General features: G+C 43.5%; 1 protein-coding gene across 1 annotated transcript in view; it reads left to right on the top strand.

The window, feature by feature from the left end:
- Positions 1-21,451, top strand: part of nrxn3a (neurexin 3a) — a gene marked incomplete at its 3' end in the record, with an annotated part of 265,845 nt that overhangs the window by 41,513 nt on the left and 202,881 nt on the right. Inside the window, exons 2-3 of the mRNA XM_080849565.1 lie at positions 13,550-13,851; positions 16,801-16,962. Of these exons, the coding sequence (XP_080705691.1) occupies positions 13,550-13,851; positions 16,801-16,962 (464 nt within the window). The remainder of the gene's footprint in view (positions 1-13,549; positions 13,852-16,800; positions 16,963-21,451) is intronic.

Below are 21,451 nucleotides of genomic sequence, written 5' to 3'. Positions count from 1 at the left end.
AAAAATGCCCAGAGATATCCTATGACAGCCAACCTGAGTGCAACACTGGCTGGTGGAAACCAGTTTACGGTAGAATGCATAATAATGCATCTATTATTTTCACCACTGTCTGTCTACATCTCAAAAGAGATGCTGTGTATATGAGTAATGCATAGGCCTACAGATAAAGGTATACATATGCTTTTAGTTTGGAAGACACTGCAATGGAATTTAAGCTGCAGTGTTATTTCAGAGAGGTCAGCATGCGATGCACATAAGAAAGGCACAGGTTTTTTTCTCAGTTTCCTCCTTAGCAGTTTGCTGAAGCTGTGCAGCCATTTTGATGTGTCAAGTAGCCTTCCCTATGGAATACATCTGGGCCGCCTTTCCTAAAGCTATCATTGGGCATAAACCCATAGGAAAGAGAGACATTCTATTAGAATTTTAGCCATTGAATTCTGACAGGTGTCAGACTAAATTTTCCTGATATACAGTTTTTCTCCTCCCTAAATAAACTAATAGAAGTGGCTTAAACCAATGGGCCCAATGCCTCTTCCCTTTCCAAACAGCAGAACTAGTGTCAGCAGTGACTCCTCGGAAGCGGGACAATTATTCAGTGACCTTTCAATAATACGCCTGGTATGAATATGATCGTATTTAATTGTTTCTGTTCGACATTTACCCTGTGCAGTCCCAGTCACTTCAGGTAAATCCTTACTGACACTGATCCCCATGTAAATGATTACAAACATTCTCAATCCTTTGGTAAATTAGTTTAACATTTTCATTAATCTTAGCCTGTGTTACTTCTCATATAAAAAATGCAATTATTACGTTTTGCTGGAGAGCAGAATATGCTTTATGAGAAATGATGTACAAGAATAAATACAAGACAGGATTTGGACCTAATGTCCTTTATAATGGCAGACACACACACACACACACACACACACACACACACACACACACACACACACACACATACACACACACACACACACACACACACAAACATATGCCAATGGACACACATACGGAAGACAATTATTCTCTTTTTCTCTCTCTGTCTCTTTGTCTTTCAATCTCTCTATCTCTGACACGCTCTCTTGGAAAATGAAAAACATCCCAAAATTCCCCTCGCGTATATTTGTATTCCTGAAAGAGTGTCCTCACTCCAGCCCGCTTGTTTTGCCATTCTCCTTATGAGTCTCTCCCGTCCTGTGATAAATAGACATCATGGGAATAGACCGGGCTCTGTAGTAATCAATATCTCTGTGTCAGTTTGACAAGTGTCACTTACACGTTCTCTTTGAGCATGACTAGGGCTTGCAGGGCTGGGCTGGGGGAACTGAACAGGCAGTAGAGCTTTAATGACAGAAGTAGACCAGGGATATGTCCCAGAGGATGAAAAAGATCATTCTGACTCACTGTGTTCATGTGTATTTCAGGGCTTGTCATTCTATACTATGGATATGTCTAAATATACCCTAAAAAGCTGTTCAGTGTTCACATGAGACTGTAGTTGCAGGGCCAAGAGGAATTTAATTGGTGAATGTAATCGGAATCAGAGAATACTAACTGTCACAATTGTGAGATGTCATAATGTAATTTGTATTTAACATAATTATTTATTCATCTATATTATATTTATTATATTGACTCATCTTACAAGCAATTAAAATAGGATATGTACAAAACATTTGACAAAACTTTGCAGGCAGACAAAAACAGAGAGCTCAGCCTTATTATAATCGTTTCTTAGCTCTGTAACAAAACATCGGCACTGTGTAATGAAAAAGACAGATATGAATCTGTCCTCTGGCACTGACCTCTTATACGAGCTGTATGTCTGGATACCAGCACACTTCATTTAAACACTAGGAGAAATAAGATCGAAGTGAAAGTGCTCTCTCTCTCTCTCTATCTCTCTCTTTCTCTCTATTTCCATCTCTCTCCCTCTCTCTTTCTCTGAGAGAGACTGAAATATGCAAAATGCAAATGAAGGAGGAGGAAAATAAATATTGTGTGCTAGCGTTAGCGCTAAATGCCTGTCTTATCTGGTTCAAGTGGAAAATGATGGGCCAGGCGCCACTGCCCCTCGCCGTCACGTTTCCATGGCAACCGGAGGCAGCTGAAAAATGGCAGCGCCACGGCGATGCCCCTTCATTACACATCAACACAGGCAGTGACAGTGGAGATAATGGCCAATAACACAGTATTATGTTCCCAGTAAATGAAAGACCCCTGGGACTGCCCGGTTTGCTGTGGGGGGTGGGGGAATTATTCCTCCCCACCAGCACAGAAGCACTGTCAGCCATATTCACTGCCTCCTGCCCATCCTAAATAAACCGGCCCTGTAGCAGGAATTCCTTCCTCAGGAGCCGTAGGATTATGTAGGAAAAGATACACACTGTGTGTTTCTGGATCATATTCCCATATGCACAGCAAAAATGAATAATAGCAGACTATGATCAGTTTATCTGTTCTGGTGTGTTATTTATGAGAATTATGTTGGGATTCTTCATGGCTGAATATTTTTATTATTTTATTATTATTTATGTGTTTGCTGCAGTGAAAAGATTCTCTGCTGCCTTTTATATCTTTAGCTCGTACATCTTTTGCTGCAGCATTTTTGTGTATCAGGGATTGTGGTTTTGAGAGTGCAACCGTAATTCGTTCTGAGAGTTTGTTGTGATTAGCGTCATACAGGCGGAATTTTGGGAAAACCTTGTTGGCTTTGGCTCTGTGTATAGAAACCAACGTTGGCAATCAAAATGGCGGACTCTCCCCCATCTCATCAGCCAATCAGGAAGTGCGTTGTTCACCCTGACACTGCCTCATGCTAGCTCCACATTGGCATGACAGCTAACAAATGTCTGCTGAAATTGCTGATGGTTATCAAGCCCGTGGCTCATTGGTCGGATCCGTTTCTTTTATTCCTCGGCTCATCGCCCCTCATTTTGCCACACATTCCGGACCCTGAAATGATTCTCTCGTAGCTCCACTGTGCTCAGCAGACGCCGGTCCCCCTCCTTTGAAGCCTGCCCTCGCTTTTCCTCTGCCTCTGATCCGTATTTTTGGGAATTATACCAAACACTGTCTGCCATTATAGCAAATTACAGTGGGAGGAGGAGGCAGCTGTATGCTGGGGACGTGCTGTGTCTGTCTGTGGACAGATTTTAGAAATTTTCAGACAGTAGAAACCTGAATTAAAACATTTAACATGAAACTAATTTGTATTACCTATAGGTATACGACAATTTTATGATTGGGGTTAATATAGAATGGTTGACAAAACCTTTCCGTGACATTGTATTATGTGTGTGACATGGCCAGGTCTTCCACACCGTACAGAAATATTTTTCTGGATATAGTTGTAGATATTTCTTCACACAGCATGAGTAAAATGTTTGAATGCGTGAATGGTGAAATAATTGAATCGTTAGGAAAAGCCTTTTTAAGATGGGAAGATTACATTTTCTCTGCTATTTCCTCACGTCAAATATTCTTTCATATAAGAGCAGTGAGTTGATGAGCACATTTTTTTAAATAAAATGCTAAAAAGGTGTTATAAACTATAATAAACTATAATAAACTTTGAGTATTATGGCCTCATGGTATGCCCTGTCCAGGGAAATGTGTTAAATGTGTTTTGGCCGGACTGGTGGGGCTTTAATGATTTTATTCTCTGCTTCAGACCAATCCAGAAATCCACTGCTCCCCGCTTCAGTCATACCTGTTATTGAAAATGGGAGAGAATTAATGAAATAGTGCTAATGCCAGAGATCAAAAAGAGTTGTGAAATTCAAATTAGCTGGGCATGAAATTGCCTCCACTGGATTGCAGAAGTAAAGAAGCTCACACCGCAAACCTGCAGTGTTTCGCACAAAGATGAAATAATAATGTGTGTGTGTTTGTGTGTGCATGCGTGTGTAGTTTTGTGTGAGTGTGTTTGAGAGTACATTTTTGTAATGGTTTCCAAGAAAGAGAGAGAGAGAGAAAGAGAGAGAGAGCAATAGAGAAACAGAAAGAGGAAATTACAAAGGTTGATCTGTGTATGATACTGTGTGTTGCATTGGGATCACACTTCTCCTTATTCAAAACAAACAAACAAACACAAGAAAAACTAAAAAATTCCAGCTCAGAGCTGCAATGGAAAGGTTTTCATAACCCTCTCCTATGATGTGGTGTCATGTTATTTTGTTAAATCACATCAGTGTGGATTTGTGTCCGCCGCACACTGGGGTCTGTCTTGAGTATGAGAGAATGCATTACTTATCCTCTCTATTACAATGCATATTTCATTCACAGAATTGATTCTGCTCCCAGGAGCAATACGATGGCACATCACACACAAACACATGCACAAACCAGACACACACAGGCACATACACAGAGGGACACTCATATACACCCCCTCCACACACACACAAACAGTTACATGCACCACACACACACACACACACAAAGGGATAGCAAAACAGGTGTAAGTGTGTGAATATTAGTGACCTGCATTGTGTATACAAGCACAGTCAGGCACTTGAACTTGCACCCTCGGACATAGGAGGCGGGCGTGCTAGCTGAAACTCATGGGTGCTATGGGTGTCTCTTAATATGTCAGAGTATGGGGTTTACTCACTGCACAGCATTGTACTGGCTGCCTAACGTTACAGTCACCCACCTAAAACCCTCAATCACAGCAACAATGTAATCCTGCAAAGTCTCACACCTGACTCAAGCTCGCAGCCTCGGGCATGCTAGCAAGTAGGCTAAAATCTATGGCTGCTAGCGTCTGTTGCTAGCATGTCTCTTAAGGTGTCGAGGAATGCTTTACTCACTGCACAGCACTGTCCCCGCTGGCAATTGTTACATACGCATGGAGCATGAATGTGTGCCTAATTTATTTTTTATTTTCCCTCCCCTGCGTGGGATGAGCTTAAGCAGATGGTCCGACCTGTGATTCAGCACTCCCTCACCTGGTGCAGTACCACTGACCCCTGTGGACTAGCTGGCAGCCTCTCTCAGACCAGAGGCTGTTGCTTAACCTTTCTGAAGCCCATTCAACAGGCACACCTTAGCACTATCCAGGTTTTTATCCATTTAGCAACTCTACTCTGCTTCTTAGAGAGGGAATGTTGTGCCATTTAACTGTGAGACTTTTTACCCCAATGCAGTAAAATACTCATGCACATTATTTTTCTTTTGAACATATTTGATATTAATTTAGTTTGCTTTGTTATTAACTGAATAGTCGTTCCTGACCAGAATTTGTGAAAAGAATAACCGCTTGAGTTTTAATTACGTTTTGAATATCTTGGGGATTACTCTCTCTCTCTCTCTCACTCTCTCATTCTCTACCTCTTTCTCTCTTTCCCTCTCTCTCTCTCTCTCTTTCTCTCGTTTTCTCTGACTAAGTCTAAAGCAAATTCCAGTCATCTTATTTTGGTAGCTCAAACAGGCGCACCAGTAAGGGGCTGTGGAGCCAGCAAGCACCAGTGTCTCCAGAGGAATGTAATTTTTCATACCCAGTAATGCGACTAATGTAAGTTTAATTGTTTGATGAATGGAGATAATAATGATTAATGAATATGAGGGGGGTAGAGCAAAGAGGGAGGTTCTAGCCAGACAGAGCTGGGACTTTTGAAGGTCACAGATGAAGGACACACAGCGAACAGACGTATGAAGTGTGTATGCGTGTCTTGGACATCATGTCTTTATAGTGGATCTTTCTCTCAGATACTAACCACATTACTAAATTACACGTATACTTAGGTCCTGTTAAATACACAATAATGATGAGGATGATGATGACGATGATCATGATGCTGACGATGATCACGATCATGATGATGACGATGAGGAAGATGATTGTGTGTGGTGTGATTTGGTGTATGTGGGGTAGTGGGGTTTAATGTGATGTGTGAAGCAATGCTATGTGTAGGTGTGCAGGAGTAAGGATCCTATGTCAGTGTTCAAAGCCGCCCCATGTGGATAAATGAACAGGTTTCGCTTCCATCGGTCATACTGTCGGCTGCAGGCTTATTCTATACACAAACTGGGAAAGAGAGGGATGGAGTGAAAGGAGAATTAAGAAGAGAGAAATGAGAGGAAAGAAGGAGAGAGAAAAAAGAAAAGAGGCAGAGGGAAATGAGGAAGAGCGAAATGAGAGGGAGAAAAGAGCGAGAGAGAGAGAGAGTGAGTGAGGGAGTGAGTGAGTGGGAGAGATAAGCGACTGAGGGAGAGAAAGCTGCAGAAAGGAGGAGCAGTGCACTGAAGTAGAATGGGAATTGCAGCAACAGGCCTCTCTTCTCCAGGATACACACACACATACTGTATGCATGCCTCTCCTCTGCAACATATATATACAGACACACACACACACACACACACACACACACACACACACACACACACACACACACACACACACACACACACACACAGTCAGGCAGTTATACGGAGGATCACACAAGGACACACAAACATAAGCAGACACCTGTCCAAACATATGCACAAACACACAGTGTGTGTGTATAACAGCCGGTCTCATGTAACCCCCACACACCTCTTCTCTTTAGCACATCTTCCTCATATAGGTGTGTGTGAGCACAGTGCAGGTGTGTGTGTGTGTGTGTGTGTGTGTGTGTGTGTGTGTGTGTGTGTGTGTGTGTGTGTGAGTGTGAGTGTGTATCCCTGCTCTCGTCTCCCCATCTCTGCTGCTTCTTCCAGGCCTCGCTGGCTCTGCTCCAGTCAGTGTTTATGGTGGCGATGAATGCTGATCTCAGTCCAGTCTTTAGCCCTTGGTCATTTAGGATTACACCTGCTGGATGGGCTAGATTATTACAGCCATCAGAGCCATGTGTTGTGTACTTCTGCTCTGGCTGCCGACTCAGTCCTGTATGTTATGTGTGTGTGAGTCGTGTGATTGACGGGCCTGTTTGTTTAAACAGCATTTGTGGCAGCCTGGCACTAGGGTGAGGCCAGGTCGAGATCCTGGCAGCCACTCTCTCACCGCCCCCCCTTGCTCACTGCATCGATCCCGCCGCCCCTAAGCCATGACGGATGCCCCTCTCCCCTGCGCTCGTCTGGGGCCTGATGATGATGGGTCTGGTGGGGAGAGATTAGCCTCTCTCTGGCTGTTGGATAAGACAGGGGGTGGGGTGCGTGTGTGCTTGCGTGTCTGTGTGTGGTTGTGGTGGTGGTGGGGTACTCAAAGCTTTGAGAGGCTGGGAGGCAGGGGGAGGGGAAGAGAGGGCTAGCTCACTGATTAGGTCTAATTACCTCCACTATTGGCAGAAAGGGCCTTATTTTTTATTCCCCACAAGAGAGCTGCGTGCGTGTATGTGTGTGTGTGTGTGCTTATATTTGTGTGTGTGGATTCTTGTGTGTGTGTGTGTGTGTGTGTGTGTGTGTGTGTGTGTGTGTGTGTGTACCTGTGTGTTTTTGTCTGGGTCAGTGTGTGTGTGTATGTGTGTGTGTGTGTGTGTGTGTGTGTGTGTGTGTGTGTGTGTGTGTGTGTGTGTGTGTGTGTGTGTGTGTGTGCGTGCCTACTCAAAGTACCTGTCTCTTATTGTGTATAGTACAAATAAAGTGTGTCTATATTTACACACTGTATCTCCTCAGATACACAGTTTCCTAGGAGACAAGAATTCAATATTGTTGAATAAAGCTTGTGCCCAAACTAAACAAATACATCACTGTTTTCACCTGCAGCATCTGCTTGAGTTTTCATGTAGTATTCTTATTTTTTCCATCTAGTAAAAAAGCTGAAACTGAAAAAAAAGCTGAAACTATAAGCGGCCAAATTTCAGATGTGTTGTTTAAAAAAGACTTATACATAGCTTTATTTAATGCCACTTTCCTCATTATTTGGTGTTAGGTGTTCTGTTGACCTTCATAAATGCTCTACCTCAGGTGAATTTGGACAAAGGTGCACTTTGCCATGCCCATAGTTATCAGTCAAGCAGTGAATTATAAGCAGGACACTCAGGGGCAGGAATGGTTTGTATGTGTGTGTGTGTGTGTGTGTGTGTGTGTGTATGTGTGTGTGTGTGTGTGTGTGTGTGTGTGTGTGTGTGTGTGTGTGTGTGTGTGTGTGTGTGTGTGTGTGTGTGTGTATGTGCTGTGTGTGTGTATGTGCTGTGTGTGTGTCTGTGTGTGTGTGTGTGTGTGTATGTGCTGTGTGTGTGTATGTGCTGTGTGTGTGTGTGTGTGTGTGTGTGTGGTGTATGTATGTGGTGTATGTGTTTTGGTGTGTGTGTATGTGTTTGGTGTGTGTGTAGGTGTGGTGTATGTGGTTGGTGTGTGTGTGTGTTTGTGTGTGTATGTGTGTAGTGTATGTGTTTGGTGTGTGTGTGTTTGAGGTGGGGGGGTCCATCCCAGTAGCTGGCTGATAGAAATCTCTCTGCTCTCTCTCCTGATTTGCCTAATAATGTTTTCATTAAGGTTTCATATTCCAGCACAGCTCTGTTATCTGGCGTGACCCCTCTGGTCGCCTCCCTTCCTCCCTGCCTGTCTCTCTTTTGTCAACCAAATTAAGTCCTTTTGCCCCCTTGTGGGGTTTTCATTAAAACCAGCACAGATAAAGTGTGTGTTTCGCACAGGACCATGGGTAAATGTATGCCCAAATTCTTGCCATAACTGGGCCTGATTTATTCTAAAGTTTACAGCCAACTGTTTTATTTAGTCCTGCACACGTGCGTGATTGCAACCACACTGGTATGCACATTTGTAAGATCTTAATTTGACACCTTTTGCAAATTTTGTCAGAGGAAAAAGTTAACATGAGAGTTCATTGTGATGCTTTAGTCTGCCTTTGTTTCTGTGTCCTTGTGTGATCCTCTGTTTCATTGCCTGATGTTATGGCGTCTTCCAGACACCCTGCCTTATGTGGCCCCGTGTCTCACCTCTCTGGCTTGTCTCAGAAAGCCTCTACTCGGCGTGGGCTTAGAGCTCATTAAGAATTAAGGAGCCGGGTAATGGCTAAGCCAACATCTGGTGGTTAAGGCATGCATGTGGGTGTCTTTAGTAAAAACAATACTCTGCTTAATTAATAATTGATTCAACTCTGATCTGAGGGACAGTGATACCCTATGATCTGGCCACCCACACTAACACAGTGCTGTGTGTGTTTGTGTGTGTGTGTGTGTGTGTGTGACTGTGTGTGTGTGTGGCTGTGTCTGTGTGGTAACATAGGGCAACTGCCAACTAGCAGTCCGTCGCGCATGAACTGACACTGTCATGTGGCGTGTGGGAGCATAGGATCTTGCTCATGGTATCACATTAGCATAATGATTTTGCCCAGTTATTAAATGAACTGGTAACACTTTATTTGGATAGTCCACCTACAGAGACTTTACACATGGTTTGTTGAAATTCAGCTTCAGTCAGACCCAACCCCTAACCCTAATCGGAACCATAAATTGTAGTTAACAGAGTATCAATGGACAGTTTGTTTATAACCTGAGCATCTGTAGACAGTCTATAGGGGACCATCAAAATAAACCAAATAGCTTTAGTTCAAGCGCATCGAACTTTGCTCGTTGACAGTTGTCCATCAATGAAATTAGTGTTTAGCCGAAAGTGTTTACAGTGTGTGAGTTTGTGTAGTAACACAAAGTGTGTGTATTGTGTTTGTGTGTCTGTGTTTTGTATAAAAATGTCTGATATGTTTTGTGTATGGTCTGTGTCTCTGTATATTTACATATGTATATGTATGTGTGTGTGGCCATGCGTGGCTATTTGTGTACTTGTTTGTGATCATGTGGACTGTGTGTGTTTGTCAGAAAAAGATAAAGGGACAGGAAGAGATAGCCCACTGAAGTGCAGAAAAAGAGTCTCTATGTGTATGTGTGTGTATGTCTGTGTGTGTGTGTGTGTGTGTGTGTGTGTGTGTGTGTGTGTGTGTGTGTGTGTGTGTGTGTGTGTGTGTGTGTGTGTGTGTGTGTGTGTGTGTGTGTGTGTTAGTGTGTGTTAGGGACAGGAAGAGGTAGCCTATTGAAGTGCAGCAAAGGTATTTGTGTGTGTGTGTGTGTGCGTGTGTGTTTGTATGTATGATTGCCTGCCTGTTTGTGTCATTGTCGTGTATGGGGTGTGCTTGCCTATGCTAAAGTATATTTGTGTGTGTTTTTACGCATTTCTGAGAGGCACCAAACAATGTTATGCATAGTGGTGTTTAATGTTGTCTGTATGTGACTATGGCGTCAGTTTAATGTCATAAGTAGCGGGTACGATAGATCATGCTTAGGATAATTCTATAATTCCACATGTACATATATTAACTGCCACTCCCACAAAGCAGCCACCACACCATGCACGAGCGAGTTTCAGCTTGGCGAGCGTACACACTCTCAAAGGACAAACGTTAACTTTGCCCGCAGTTGAATTCTGCTCGTAGCTCTTCCTGTGTTGTGTTTCACAAAGCGCAGCTGCCTGTATGTCTCTCGGTTGTGGGATTTGGGTGTGAGAACCTGTATTATCCGAGTGGCAGTTAATATCTGAGCATGTGGAATAATAGAATTTGCTCGTAAGCGTGTTTTATCGCACCTGCCACATATGGCATACATTTATGACATGTAGGACTACCTGTGCGTTTGTGCAAATGTGTGTGTGTTCTTGTTTGTGTGCGTGGGTGTGTAAGTGTGTGTGAGTTAGAGGGAGAGAGCAGTTTTAGAGAGAGAGCATAAAACACTGCCCACCGGAGTGGATGCAGGGAAATTGCTACCTAATTCAGGATCATACTAGTTACTGGAGCATATTAGGTGCGTGTAGGGGTGTGTGTGTGTGTGTGTGTGTGTGTGTGTGTGTGTGTGCATGAGTGTTTGTGTGAGTGTGTGCGTGTCAGTTATGTCTGTACAAAGCTCATATCCTATGCCGCTTGTAAGCATGAGATAATACCAGTTATCTTTTTGACAAGTAGCTTGAGCGCTTCCGTGGCATAAAGTGCTGATGAAAATCTTTGAAAATAATTTCATTTTTTTATCTGCACAAGTTACCAGACATCTGTAAAATTGTATTTAATTCATACATAATGCATTTTGAGCCTTGCGCAAATGTGTATGTTTTTTTTTTTGTATTAATGTATGTCAAATGACACGCTGCCATGATTCTTTCTTTAGTCAATTTAGACTCCATTTATAAGACTTCCTCACTATTTCTCCATTTCCATCCCACATGGATAATGTTGTTCGTCTGTTAGCTGTATGAGTGTGCATTAGCATCTCTGGTAGCTGTATGAGTGTACATTAGCATCTCTGGTAGCTGTATGAGTGTGTATTAGCATCTCTGGTAGCTGTTATAGTGAGTATTAGCATATCTGGTAGCTGTATTAGCATATATGGTAGCTGTATGAGTGTGTATTAGCATCTATGGTAGCTGTATGAGTGTGTTTTAGCATCTCTGGTAGCTGAGTGTGTATTAGCATCTCTGGTAGCTGTTTTAGTGTGTATTAGCATATCTGGTAGCTGTATTAGCATCTCTGGTATTGCCGTCTGTAGTAGTGTGAGCAGACTGTTGGTACTGAGAGGAATCTCTCTGGCCTGTATGGGCCCAGGCCTTGAATCTCCACTGGCTGCTTTGGTGCTGCACTCTGTCTGTAGCCATGTGTAGCCCGGACAGATGTGAATGGACTTGAGGATGGTTGGAGCTCTGTGGGCTTCACACTCACAGGGTCTGGGCAGAGCTCGCTGTCAACGCATGACATGCGGAAGGAGCCCCACCCTCTCCTGTCTCTCTTCAACTCCTCTCACAAACTGTCTCTCTCCCCCCCAACTCCCTCTCTGTCTGTCTTTTTTCTATTTCAGAGGTTCCTTCTCCTGGTGGTCTCTCCCCTGACTAGTTATGTCTCTCTCTCTCCCTCGTTCTATCTATTTTCTCTCTCTTTGCCTGGGTCGCTATCTCTCTCTCTGTCTGTTAATATTTATTCACATTCTGTCGCCCCTGTGGTCTTCAGCAGTCTCGCCAGTGCTTGGCTGTTGGCCCAGACCTACAGGTTTCCCTCACACATTAACTGTTTTCGTTCTAAAATGCTGAAGTGACTGATCAGTGGAGCAGGGGAAGTAATTTCATGGCAGTCTGTTTTCAGAGGTGCTCGGTTGATGTTGTGCAATGTGAGCCCCCCCCCCCATGTACCGCCCCCCCCCCCCCCATTCCCAATGCCTTTTAAAGACAGCTGAGGTGAAGTGTATAAATACAGGCTGCCGCGGAGGCCCATGTGTGCTTTGATATGCTTCACAGCCCTGAGAGTGACTGAGCTACTGAGTAAGTCAGTCTGCCTGGACTTTGCCTTCCCTCACCTTGCCTCTGCTCCCCCTTCCTCTCCTCTCCTCCCCTCTCTTCTTCTCACCGCTCCTCTCCTCGCCTCTTCTCCTCTCCTCTCCTCGGCTCTCTTCACCTCAGTTTATGTCGTCTTGCTTGGGGTGGCGAATCACCATGCAGAGTGCATCGCAGCTGGGCACGCGAGGCAGGCGTAATGAGAAAATCAACAAGGCACCCACACACCCCCACAACACACACACACACACACACACACACACACACACACACACACACACACACACACACACACACACACACACGCTGCCAGTCTGAAATACAAAATAAAAACGAGAATATTTTCATGCCCTCACGTATGTCAGGACCAGACACTGCATTTGCTGGCGCTAATTAGTGCACTTATGCGCTGGAATCACCAGTGGCAGGACAATAACGCCGAGTAAAAACAAGCAGTGATGTCTGGCAGTGTGTTTTATGTTTTGTATGTGTGTGTGTGTGTGTGTGCTGCTGCTGCGACTCTCCAGGTGTTAAAATCCATTTCCCTTTGCAATCTGCCTGTGAGATGCATCCACAATATGTCTCTCTCTCTCGCTTTTACTGATTTAATGGAGAGTGATTTCACCCTCTGTATAGAGCACTACCGTTGATTAATGGCAGGCAGCTGAGAAACGTGTGGGATATTTTCATTACAACTGAAACTGTTAGCTCTTCTACCTTGAATTCCAATGGCCAGTGGCTCAAAAAAGTCAGAAGCCCACACATGCTACTGTGGTTAGTATGGTCTGGTATTTCCTTTTTCTAAATGTGGCTCAGAGATATGCTTGTATATATATAAGCTTGTGTGCTGGTTGCCAGCGGCTGTGATTGAGTATGCAGTGGGGGTACCTTTTTACCAGAGCTTCCTTGGCCAAGCTTAATAGATTGGGCTGTGTGGATACCCACCGGACTCCGGCATTTTTCACTTTAAAAGACAGCCAGCTAATTGAAGATGATCTTGCAGATAGGTTCTCCAGACCTCTCGCACTGCTCGGTCTAAGCCGCTTTCCTTTCCTTTTTTTCTTTTGTTTCCTCCAGTGCCTGTTCCGCCGCCTCAGCAGGTGCTCTTTGTCCATTTAAAACAAATACATCTCATGGTGGCCATTTCATTAAAGCGCTGGGAGCCATTCCACTCTCAGGCCCCAGATTAAAGTTCCCTCCAAACAGATGATGTAGACACGATAACATGAACAAACTATGCTTTAATGCTTTCTTTCTTTTTTCTATCTTTTATCTATCTTTTCATGCTCCTGTCCTACAGCGAGAGAAGAGAACGTGGCCACCTTCCGCGGCTCAGAGTATTTCTGCTACGACCTCTCACAGAACCCTATCCAGAGCAGCAGTGACGAGATCACGCTCTCCTTCAAGACGTGGCAGCGCAACGGCCTTATCCTACACACGGGCAAGTCAGCCGACTACGTCAACCTGGCCCTGAAGGACGGCGCCGTGTCGCTCGTCATCAACCTGGGCTCCGGAGCCTTTGAGGCCATCGTGGAACCTGTCAACGGCAAATTCAACGACAACAGCTGGCACGACGTCAAGGTCACACGCAACCTGCGACAGGTAACAAGGGGCGAAGGGGTTGTGTTAGCTGTGGTATGAGCACAAGATATTGAAAAGAAGAAATCAACTCAAAGAACCATTTTAAACGTTTAATCTTTATCAATAACCTGATTAGTTTCACCTTTTTCTTAGTTAGTTTTCCCCCTTTCTTGTTCTTCATTAGACTTCTGTAATTTTGAATTTATTCTTGGTTTTTCATTTTGATGAAATATGTATTTTATTCCTTTTATATGCTATACCTTTAACTTTGGTTGAAATTTTAACCTTGTTTGAATCTCGTCTTCAATTCCTTTCTGCCTTGAATTTCTTTGCTGTTTTTCCGTTCTTCTAACTTGAGCACCAAACACACTAGCCTGCCATCTTTGGTATATGCATTGGCGTCTCCTGTAGCCATCGCCTCAGTCAGAAAGCACCACCATCTAGAAAGAGACAGCCCAAGGATGCCCCCCTCCTCAGCTCACTCCTGTGAACAGAGCAGAGCAAAGCAGGCAGTCCTATCTGGGATGCAGTCGAGGGAAAGCTCCAGCCAAGCTCAACCCTTCCATTTACCCCAAGACCAATCTCTGTTGAACTGTTAAATCTCGCAGAGCACTGCTTTTTTAAATATGTAAATGTTTAACCAAGGAGTTACCCCAGCAGAGAGAGAGACAAAGAGAGTCAGAGAGAGAGAGGGGGATAGAGGAAAGGAGGGAGAAATAGATGGAGAGATAGGCCATACTGTAGGTTTAGCATTGGAGGTCTGGTGGTGCAACAGACTCCCATCCATATCAATACTAATAGTAGCTTTATATAATGGTTTATTTGTATTCTGCTGATAACTAATGACGGTTGCACAGACTGGATGCATGTTTTGTTTTTAATGAGTTTGGGGAGAAATACATGAAATGTGACTGTTGTGATGCTAGTTTTGCATGATGTGTGCCGCAGGCGTACAAAATGATAACAACACCCTGCACGAAAAGTAGACATATTTGCATCACATTTCTGAAAGTTCTGAAGATATCATTCAGTAGGCATCACTGGAAGGACTCAAAGGAAAATGAAACTGCCTTTTGCGCTCCGGAACATGGGACGGTTTGTATGAAAACGGTTGGGACATAAGTGTCTTTTTCATGCTAGCGCTTCATAAAGGGTTAGGATACGAGTGTCTATTCCATACTAGCGCTGAAGGGATTGCCAGGACTTTACTACCTGCCTACAGACTATTTTGGGTTTGCTCACAGAATGCAGTGCAGCCTCTACATCCCCTCCTAACTCTTTCTGTCTCTGTCCCTTTCTCTCTCTTCTTTCTTCTCACACTGTCTATTCCATCACTCCGAGGAAAACATGCTTTGTTTGCCAAAGACTAACCTGACCATTCATGTTATGAATCATTTTATGACTAACCGTTATGTAAACCCACCAATGTACTAATAACCTTCCTCATCACGTTTTTGTTTTGTGTGTGTGTTTTAGTTTTTTCTCGAACAATTTCATTTAATTTAGTTTTTTTTTATTTAATTTTATTAACAACCCCTTTGTTCACTCTTTAATTTCCTTTCTTCCCCCTTTCCTGGAAAGCATTCAGGCATTGGACACGCTATGGTAAACAAACTACATTGTCTGGTAGATATCATTCTATTTGTCCTTCTTTTGGGTTTGCCGTGTCGTCCTTCCCTCTTCCTTTCTCTATCACTTCCACTCGGTATCAAAACATGAGGAAATGGGGTTGGTATTTCTCAGGTTTCTTCACTTTAATTTTTCCCTCCCTCGTTTTTTTCTCTTCTTCTTCTTCCTCCTCCTCCTCTACTTCTTCTTCTCTTCTCCTCCTCCATCACGGCTTTGACTTCTTTTTCTCTGCCTCCCTTTGAACTTCCTCCTCTCCTCAAAAGACCACCAGATCAGGCTTTTTGTAGGACTTGCTGTTATAACAAAGCCTTCACATTCCTACAAGCCTTCTTATTTTCTCGCAAATGACTGTCGATGAAACTGGCAGAAGCTTTCCACTCCAAAAAAAGGAAATCAAATGGGGAAAAAAGCTGAATAAGAAAAATATAAAAACATCAAATCTTCATGACGGGAGCTCTGGCAGTTGTTTCCAGTACACTGTGTGCATGGCATGGCTAACCATCAGTCATACTAACACACATTAAAACACACACACACACACACACACACACACTCTCATACACACACACACACACACACACACACACACACACAAACACACACACACACACATTAACACAAACACACACACTCCTGTCAAACCCCTGCCACCCAACTAACCTTTCACCCTAACACACCTCCACCTGCTGCCCTTTGTGTGTGTGTGGCCTGCATGCTGGTGTGGTCTAATGTTACTCATCCTCCACCTCCATTTTGCTTGGCTTCATTTGTGTCTATGTTTGTGGTGCTCTGTTATAGACCTGCATGTCCCTAGAGGCTACCATAGTGTTATTCTATAATCATACCATTCATATCGAACTTGTTTGAATAGACAATAATCTTGACTCTCCATGGCTTGCTCACATGTAGTGTTAGACATTAAGCCTATTACTAATGCATGCTTGTAAGTGTTTGAACTAACAAGATAGATTTGGAGTAGAAAAATGCAAAACTGCTCTCTCTACTAACCCTTTCAAACTAATATCACACCTGAAACAAGTCATTTCTTAACCACCATCAAAGATAAAGAAAATATGCCGCTGAAATATTTTCTTTACCTGTCCTCCCGAAGTCGAGAGTAGAAGCCAGGCCCAAACGTTACGCTAAACTACCCAAGGGTCCAGGAGTTCGGACCGATCCAAACAGTTATTGTCGGATGGGAATCACGAAGTGATCGAGAGATAACACTATAAGCAGCCATGTTCCTGGTAGTGGACCTGTGAGCTGGGCGTATCTTGAACTTATGAATGGTGTGTGTGTGTGTGTGTATTTCTTCTCCTCGACATTCCCTTTTTGAACCAGGTGACGATATCTGTGGACGGTATCCTCACAACAACAGGATACACACAGGAGGACTACACCATGCTCGGCTCCGATGACTTCTTTTACGTGGGAGGAAGCCCCAGCACTGCCGACCTGCCTGGATCGCCCGTCAGCAACAACTTCATGGGCTGCTTGAAGGAGGTAAAGAGATTGGTTTCTGTATCTTTGATAGTAGAGCCAGGTGCTAACAACCTTAAGGTCATGGGTTCGATCCCCAGGGAGGACACTGCACTGAAATGTAAATAGAACAGAAAGCCTGTATTGGCATTGTATAGCTTTGCATATAACAAAATAGCGCTGCTGCTGTAGGTGCCATGAAGGACAACACGTACAGTAACAACACAAAATGCAATAAACTTAAAAAGATTAAGGGCCTGATTTACTAATATGCGAGCGCTTCTTAATCTGCGTTCGCAAATTAACGCACGGTGTTTTAGCGCATTTTAGTTGGTATTTATCAAACCAGATCGCGCTGGGCAATCTGTGTTTACTCCGCCCTATATAGCGCCTGATTTACTAACATTGCGACCGCTGCTTAAACTGCGTTCGCACATTAACGCACGGTGTTTTTCCGTATTTTCCGTGGTATTTATTTAGGGAGAGAAAATGAAGCTACAGCAAGTGGAGATTGATATATTGGTTCACGTTCGCTCAATCACTGAACCTGATTCAATGTGTGCGCTGCTATAATGTTGTTCTGCCCGCCATCACCTACAGCAAGATGTTTAAAAGAACACGATTATAAAGAATATGCTATTGGTGGCATTAATGCATAAACTGTCTATTATAACAATATAGATGTGTACATGGCGAGATTAATAATTTCTACAAGGGACATGGGTTCACTACAATATATATGGACGTGGGTGCAATCAATGATTCATATTATGTTCGGAAAGTTTGCGATTTCAAAAAAAGTCCTGTTTGATGTCTAAAATTTCGGCTGTGGCAGTGGGGAAATGTATTGACCAGTGCGCCATAGCAATGCTTCGAGTACCTGTGTGAATATTTGTGAAGGCTGAGATATATCAACTGCTGATACTATAACTGTTTGAAATGATCCGGTGCCAATATTTGCAATGTTTACCAACTGATTGAATGGAATGTGATCTCCGGTTGGAGGGTTAGATGTCATCTCTGATCTGGTTCAGTAATTTAAGTATTGCGTGGCTGGTTAACCTGTACCGTCTAATGATTTGTGGTTCATTTAACTGAAAATGTGTTTTGCGAGTTGAAAAAATTATTTCTGTGCGCTGTCTCTGTCTTCTTTCTTCGCCTTTCTCTTATCACTGCTGCCATATCAACGTTTTCAGACTCAATGAAATTGCGCTTGGTTAAGACGTGCTTTTATGAGGCGGAGAATTAGCCTGCAAATTGGAGACGTGCGCTCCACAGGCAGTTTAGTAAATACCACGCATGACATCATTAGGCGCACTGACCTTGTCTCCACCCATGTAAATTAGGCCTCACGCCTACGTTACCACCCACCTCCAAGTTACCTCCCCTGTTCACACCCACAGGCGTTAATATGCGCTGCGGCCCATTAGTAAATACCGTTTTATGTTTACGACCGCTATTTTACGCCAGAAATGGGCGCAATCCTGTTAGTAAATCAGGCCCTAAGAGTACAACAAAGTGCAGAGGTATGGATTTATGTTGCAAATAAATAGAGAAACATTTTTGTTTTATAGACATGAATAAGGTGACTGGCATAAGTGATTGGCATAAGCAGTATAAGAAAGTGAATCTTTTAAAAGTCCATCCCTTTGGAGAAAACCATCTGCTAAATGTATAAAACTCCTTCTGTAACTCGTGGACATGTGTATGGTGCGGCCCCCTCCAACATGGAGACATCGGTCACGTAGGCTGTACTGCAGTTCTATATTTGTAGTTTGGTACCCAACTAGATTACTGCAGTGGCTGCTTACACAGCATCCATGTGTGCATCCTTTTTGGTCTCCAGACTGTCACAAGCCTCGACTGTAATATTCTTGATTACATTAACAGCTCAGCAAGTTACCAAGTACATGTGGTGACATAATCGTATAATTTTGTTATTTATGCAGGGTAGTCGCTATTCTGGATTTGGGCTGTTCTGCTCTGGACAGTATCTCTCACAGAGACATTTTCTCTCAATGCAGAAGCGTCTGTATAGATAATGTGGCCAAGTTACCAATCTACTTCTGGTTCTCTGCTGATAGGCCTGGCGCTTTTCAATTGGCACAATACAGCACAATACTGCATAGCAAGTTATTCATTAGATTAGGAGTCCATCCCACCTCCAGCTCCTCGTCTTATTACACCAGTATCAGTCCAGGAAGGAGAGAGGGGCACCACAAAACATTTGGGGCTGAAATAGTACATTTCATAAGGCTTATCAGCTGTGGAGGAGAGAGCAGACATTGGTGCCTGTTCGACTCTGTCCCCTCTCTCTCTCTTTCACACGCAAAACCACACACACACGCACACACACACGCACACGCACATGCACACGCACACGCACACGCACACGCACACGCACACGCACATGCACACACACACACACACACACACACACACACACACACACACACACACTCTCTTAATGAAATCCGCTGTAGTTATACATTCTCCTAGGCGCAAAATTGTTTCAAGGATATTTAATTTCGATTTTCAATTGTCGTAAATCATCTGATTAACTTTGCCATTGCTGGAAAGAGAGAAAAAAAAACAATGTAGCAGAAAAGAGAGGAAAAGCCAGAAGTGAAGATTTGGGAGTGTGAGCAACATGTCTCAGTTTGAGTTAAGCATTTTAAAAAGTACTGCTTGAACGAGAACTGCAAAAGTGATTGCAACAAACAACAAAATAGACAGGATTAGTCAGGTCCGGCTTTTTGTCAGTCTGGTCATGTTTGACAGTGTGATTTAGAGAGCTTTCTCTCTGGTCATGTTTGGCACAATGATTTAGAGAGCTTTGCCATGCAAATGAGTACAGTTTTATCATTCTAGCACAAGGCAGATGCCCTTCTCTTTGAACAGCTGTTAATTACCATTAGCATTTAAAAATCCACCTGCAGGCCAGGATAATTCGATTTCCGAAATAAATGTATCTTTAAATAAGATGACATTGGACTACTAATCTGTGGTGAAGACGTTAGAATCTTCCATGAATCTGCAATGAAACAACTGTCCTTCAATACAGCCCAGACTAAATCCTATTGCTTCAAGAACAATTAACTAAGACTATATACTTCATTCCCTGCTATTATTAACCTCACTAGAAATGTCCTGCTGTAATGGCATGGTGGATACCTCCAGAACCTTTCCTGAGAACAGTTTAATGATACGTCTCAAAAGTGGTAGGTGCTGGAATAGCAGTTGGTGACATTTCACTCCTTGCTGGGTGCCATTTTCTGCTTTTTATACCTTTCTGGTTTGGTCTGTGGTTTTCCCATCTTATGTTTTTCTCTCACACTGTTTGGTTCATATTTTCTTTTTTTCTTATTGCATTGGGGATGTGATGCCCATTCTTGAGATTATAATTTTTTTCCGCATGAAGCACACAATGGCGGTCCAACGCATGCTCCTGCTGTGCCTTCAGTGTGATTGAGGTGCTAAGCAATGATCATTGCTCCTAGATCAGAGTCTTTTGCCTTTCTAGCTCAGCATGAAGCAGGCATAACGTGTGCTGGGTGCTTCATTCTCTCCTTGACGGAGATGCAGAAGTAGGTAGGTATTAGTAGGTGACTATTTGAACACATCTGGGCTGCTGTGTGTCTTGCCTAGAGACAAGATGACCGGTGACAAGATCGGGGTATTATAATGCGATATGGGACCCCCCCAACAACACACACACACAGTTTGCTGACTGGACATTTGCACAAACCCCCTTGCTTTCGGCCCAATGTACAATTTGACCTCCCATGATGACAGGTCAGTCTAGGCTTGATAAAGGGTGAACATGCAATATGTGAGTCTTGTCTGTGATGACTGGCGACAAGATCCTAAGTCGTACTTTGATTGGGGATCCCCCCTGCACAGATTGCTGGCTTTGCGTACAACACACTTTGACCCCCCCATAATGGCAGAAAATGGATGAGTGTTTAGATGTGGTCAGTCCATTAAAAACGACTGACTGGGTATTTTAGCGGTTAGCTGTAACATGTGGATCCCATTTGATGGATCCCATTGGCAGTCCTTGACTCAGCTTTCAGTAGTAAGCTGTTAGACCCCTTGCATATGAGAGTCACTGTCAGACGTTCATGTCCAGGTATAGCACGTGTTAATATGAACTCCAGGCTCAGTTCTTATTTTAGCAAACTGTTGGCAGTTCTCTCTAACCTGTGTTTTAATCAACCCTGTCTTCAGTCCAAGAAGCTGACAAGTGTTAGCTGTTAGCATGTGTTTTAATGAGCTACAGTGCCAATCATTCAGACACAGATGATGTCATCTTATTGGACTAGTCTAAAGCTGCTTACCACCTTTTTTAGCCTGACTTTCATGTTTACAAACTCGCACACACACACACACTGAGGTCTGGCACAAGCAGGCTGGCTAGCTGGCACGCAGACAGACCCCCTGCAGATTTCGGATGCCAACCCATGCCACAGTGGAATGGTTGGCATCAGTCACTTTCTGTGCCTCCTCCCCT

The sequence above is a fragment of the Sprattus sprattus genome (assembly GCF_963457725.1).
Source record: "Sprattus sprattus genome assembly, chromosome: 13".
NCBI classification, from domain to species: domain Eukaryota; kingdom Metazoa; phylum Chordata; class Actinopteri; order Clupeiformes; family Clupeidae; genus Sprattus; species Sprattus sprattus.
Note: the sequence above shows the minus strand (reverse complement) of the source record. Positions and strands in the feature narration are given on the sequence as shown.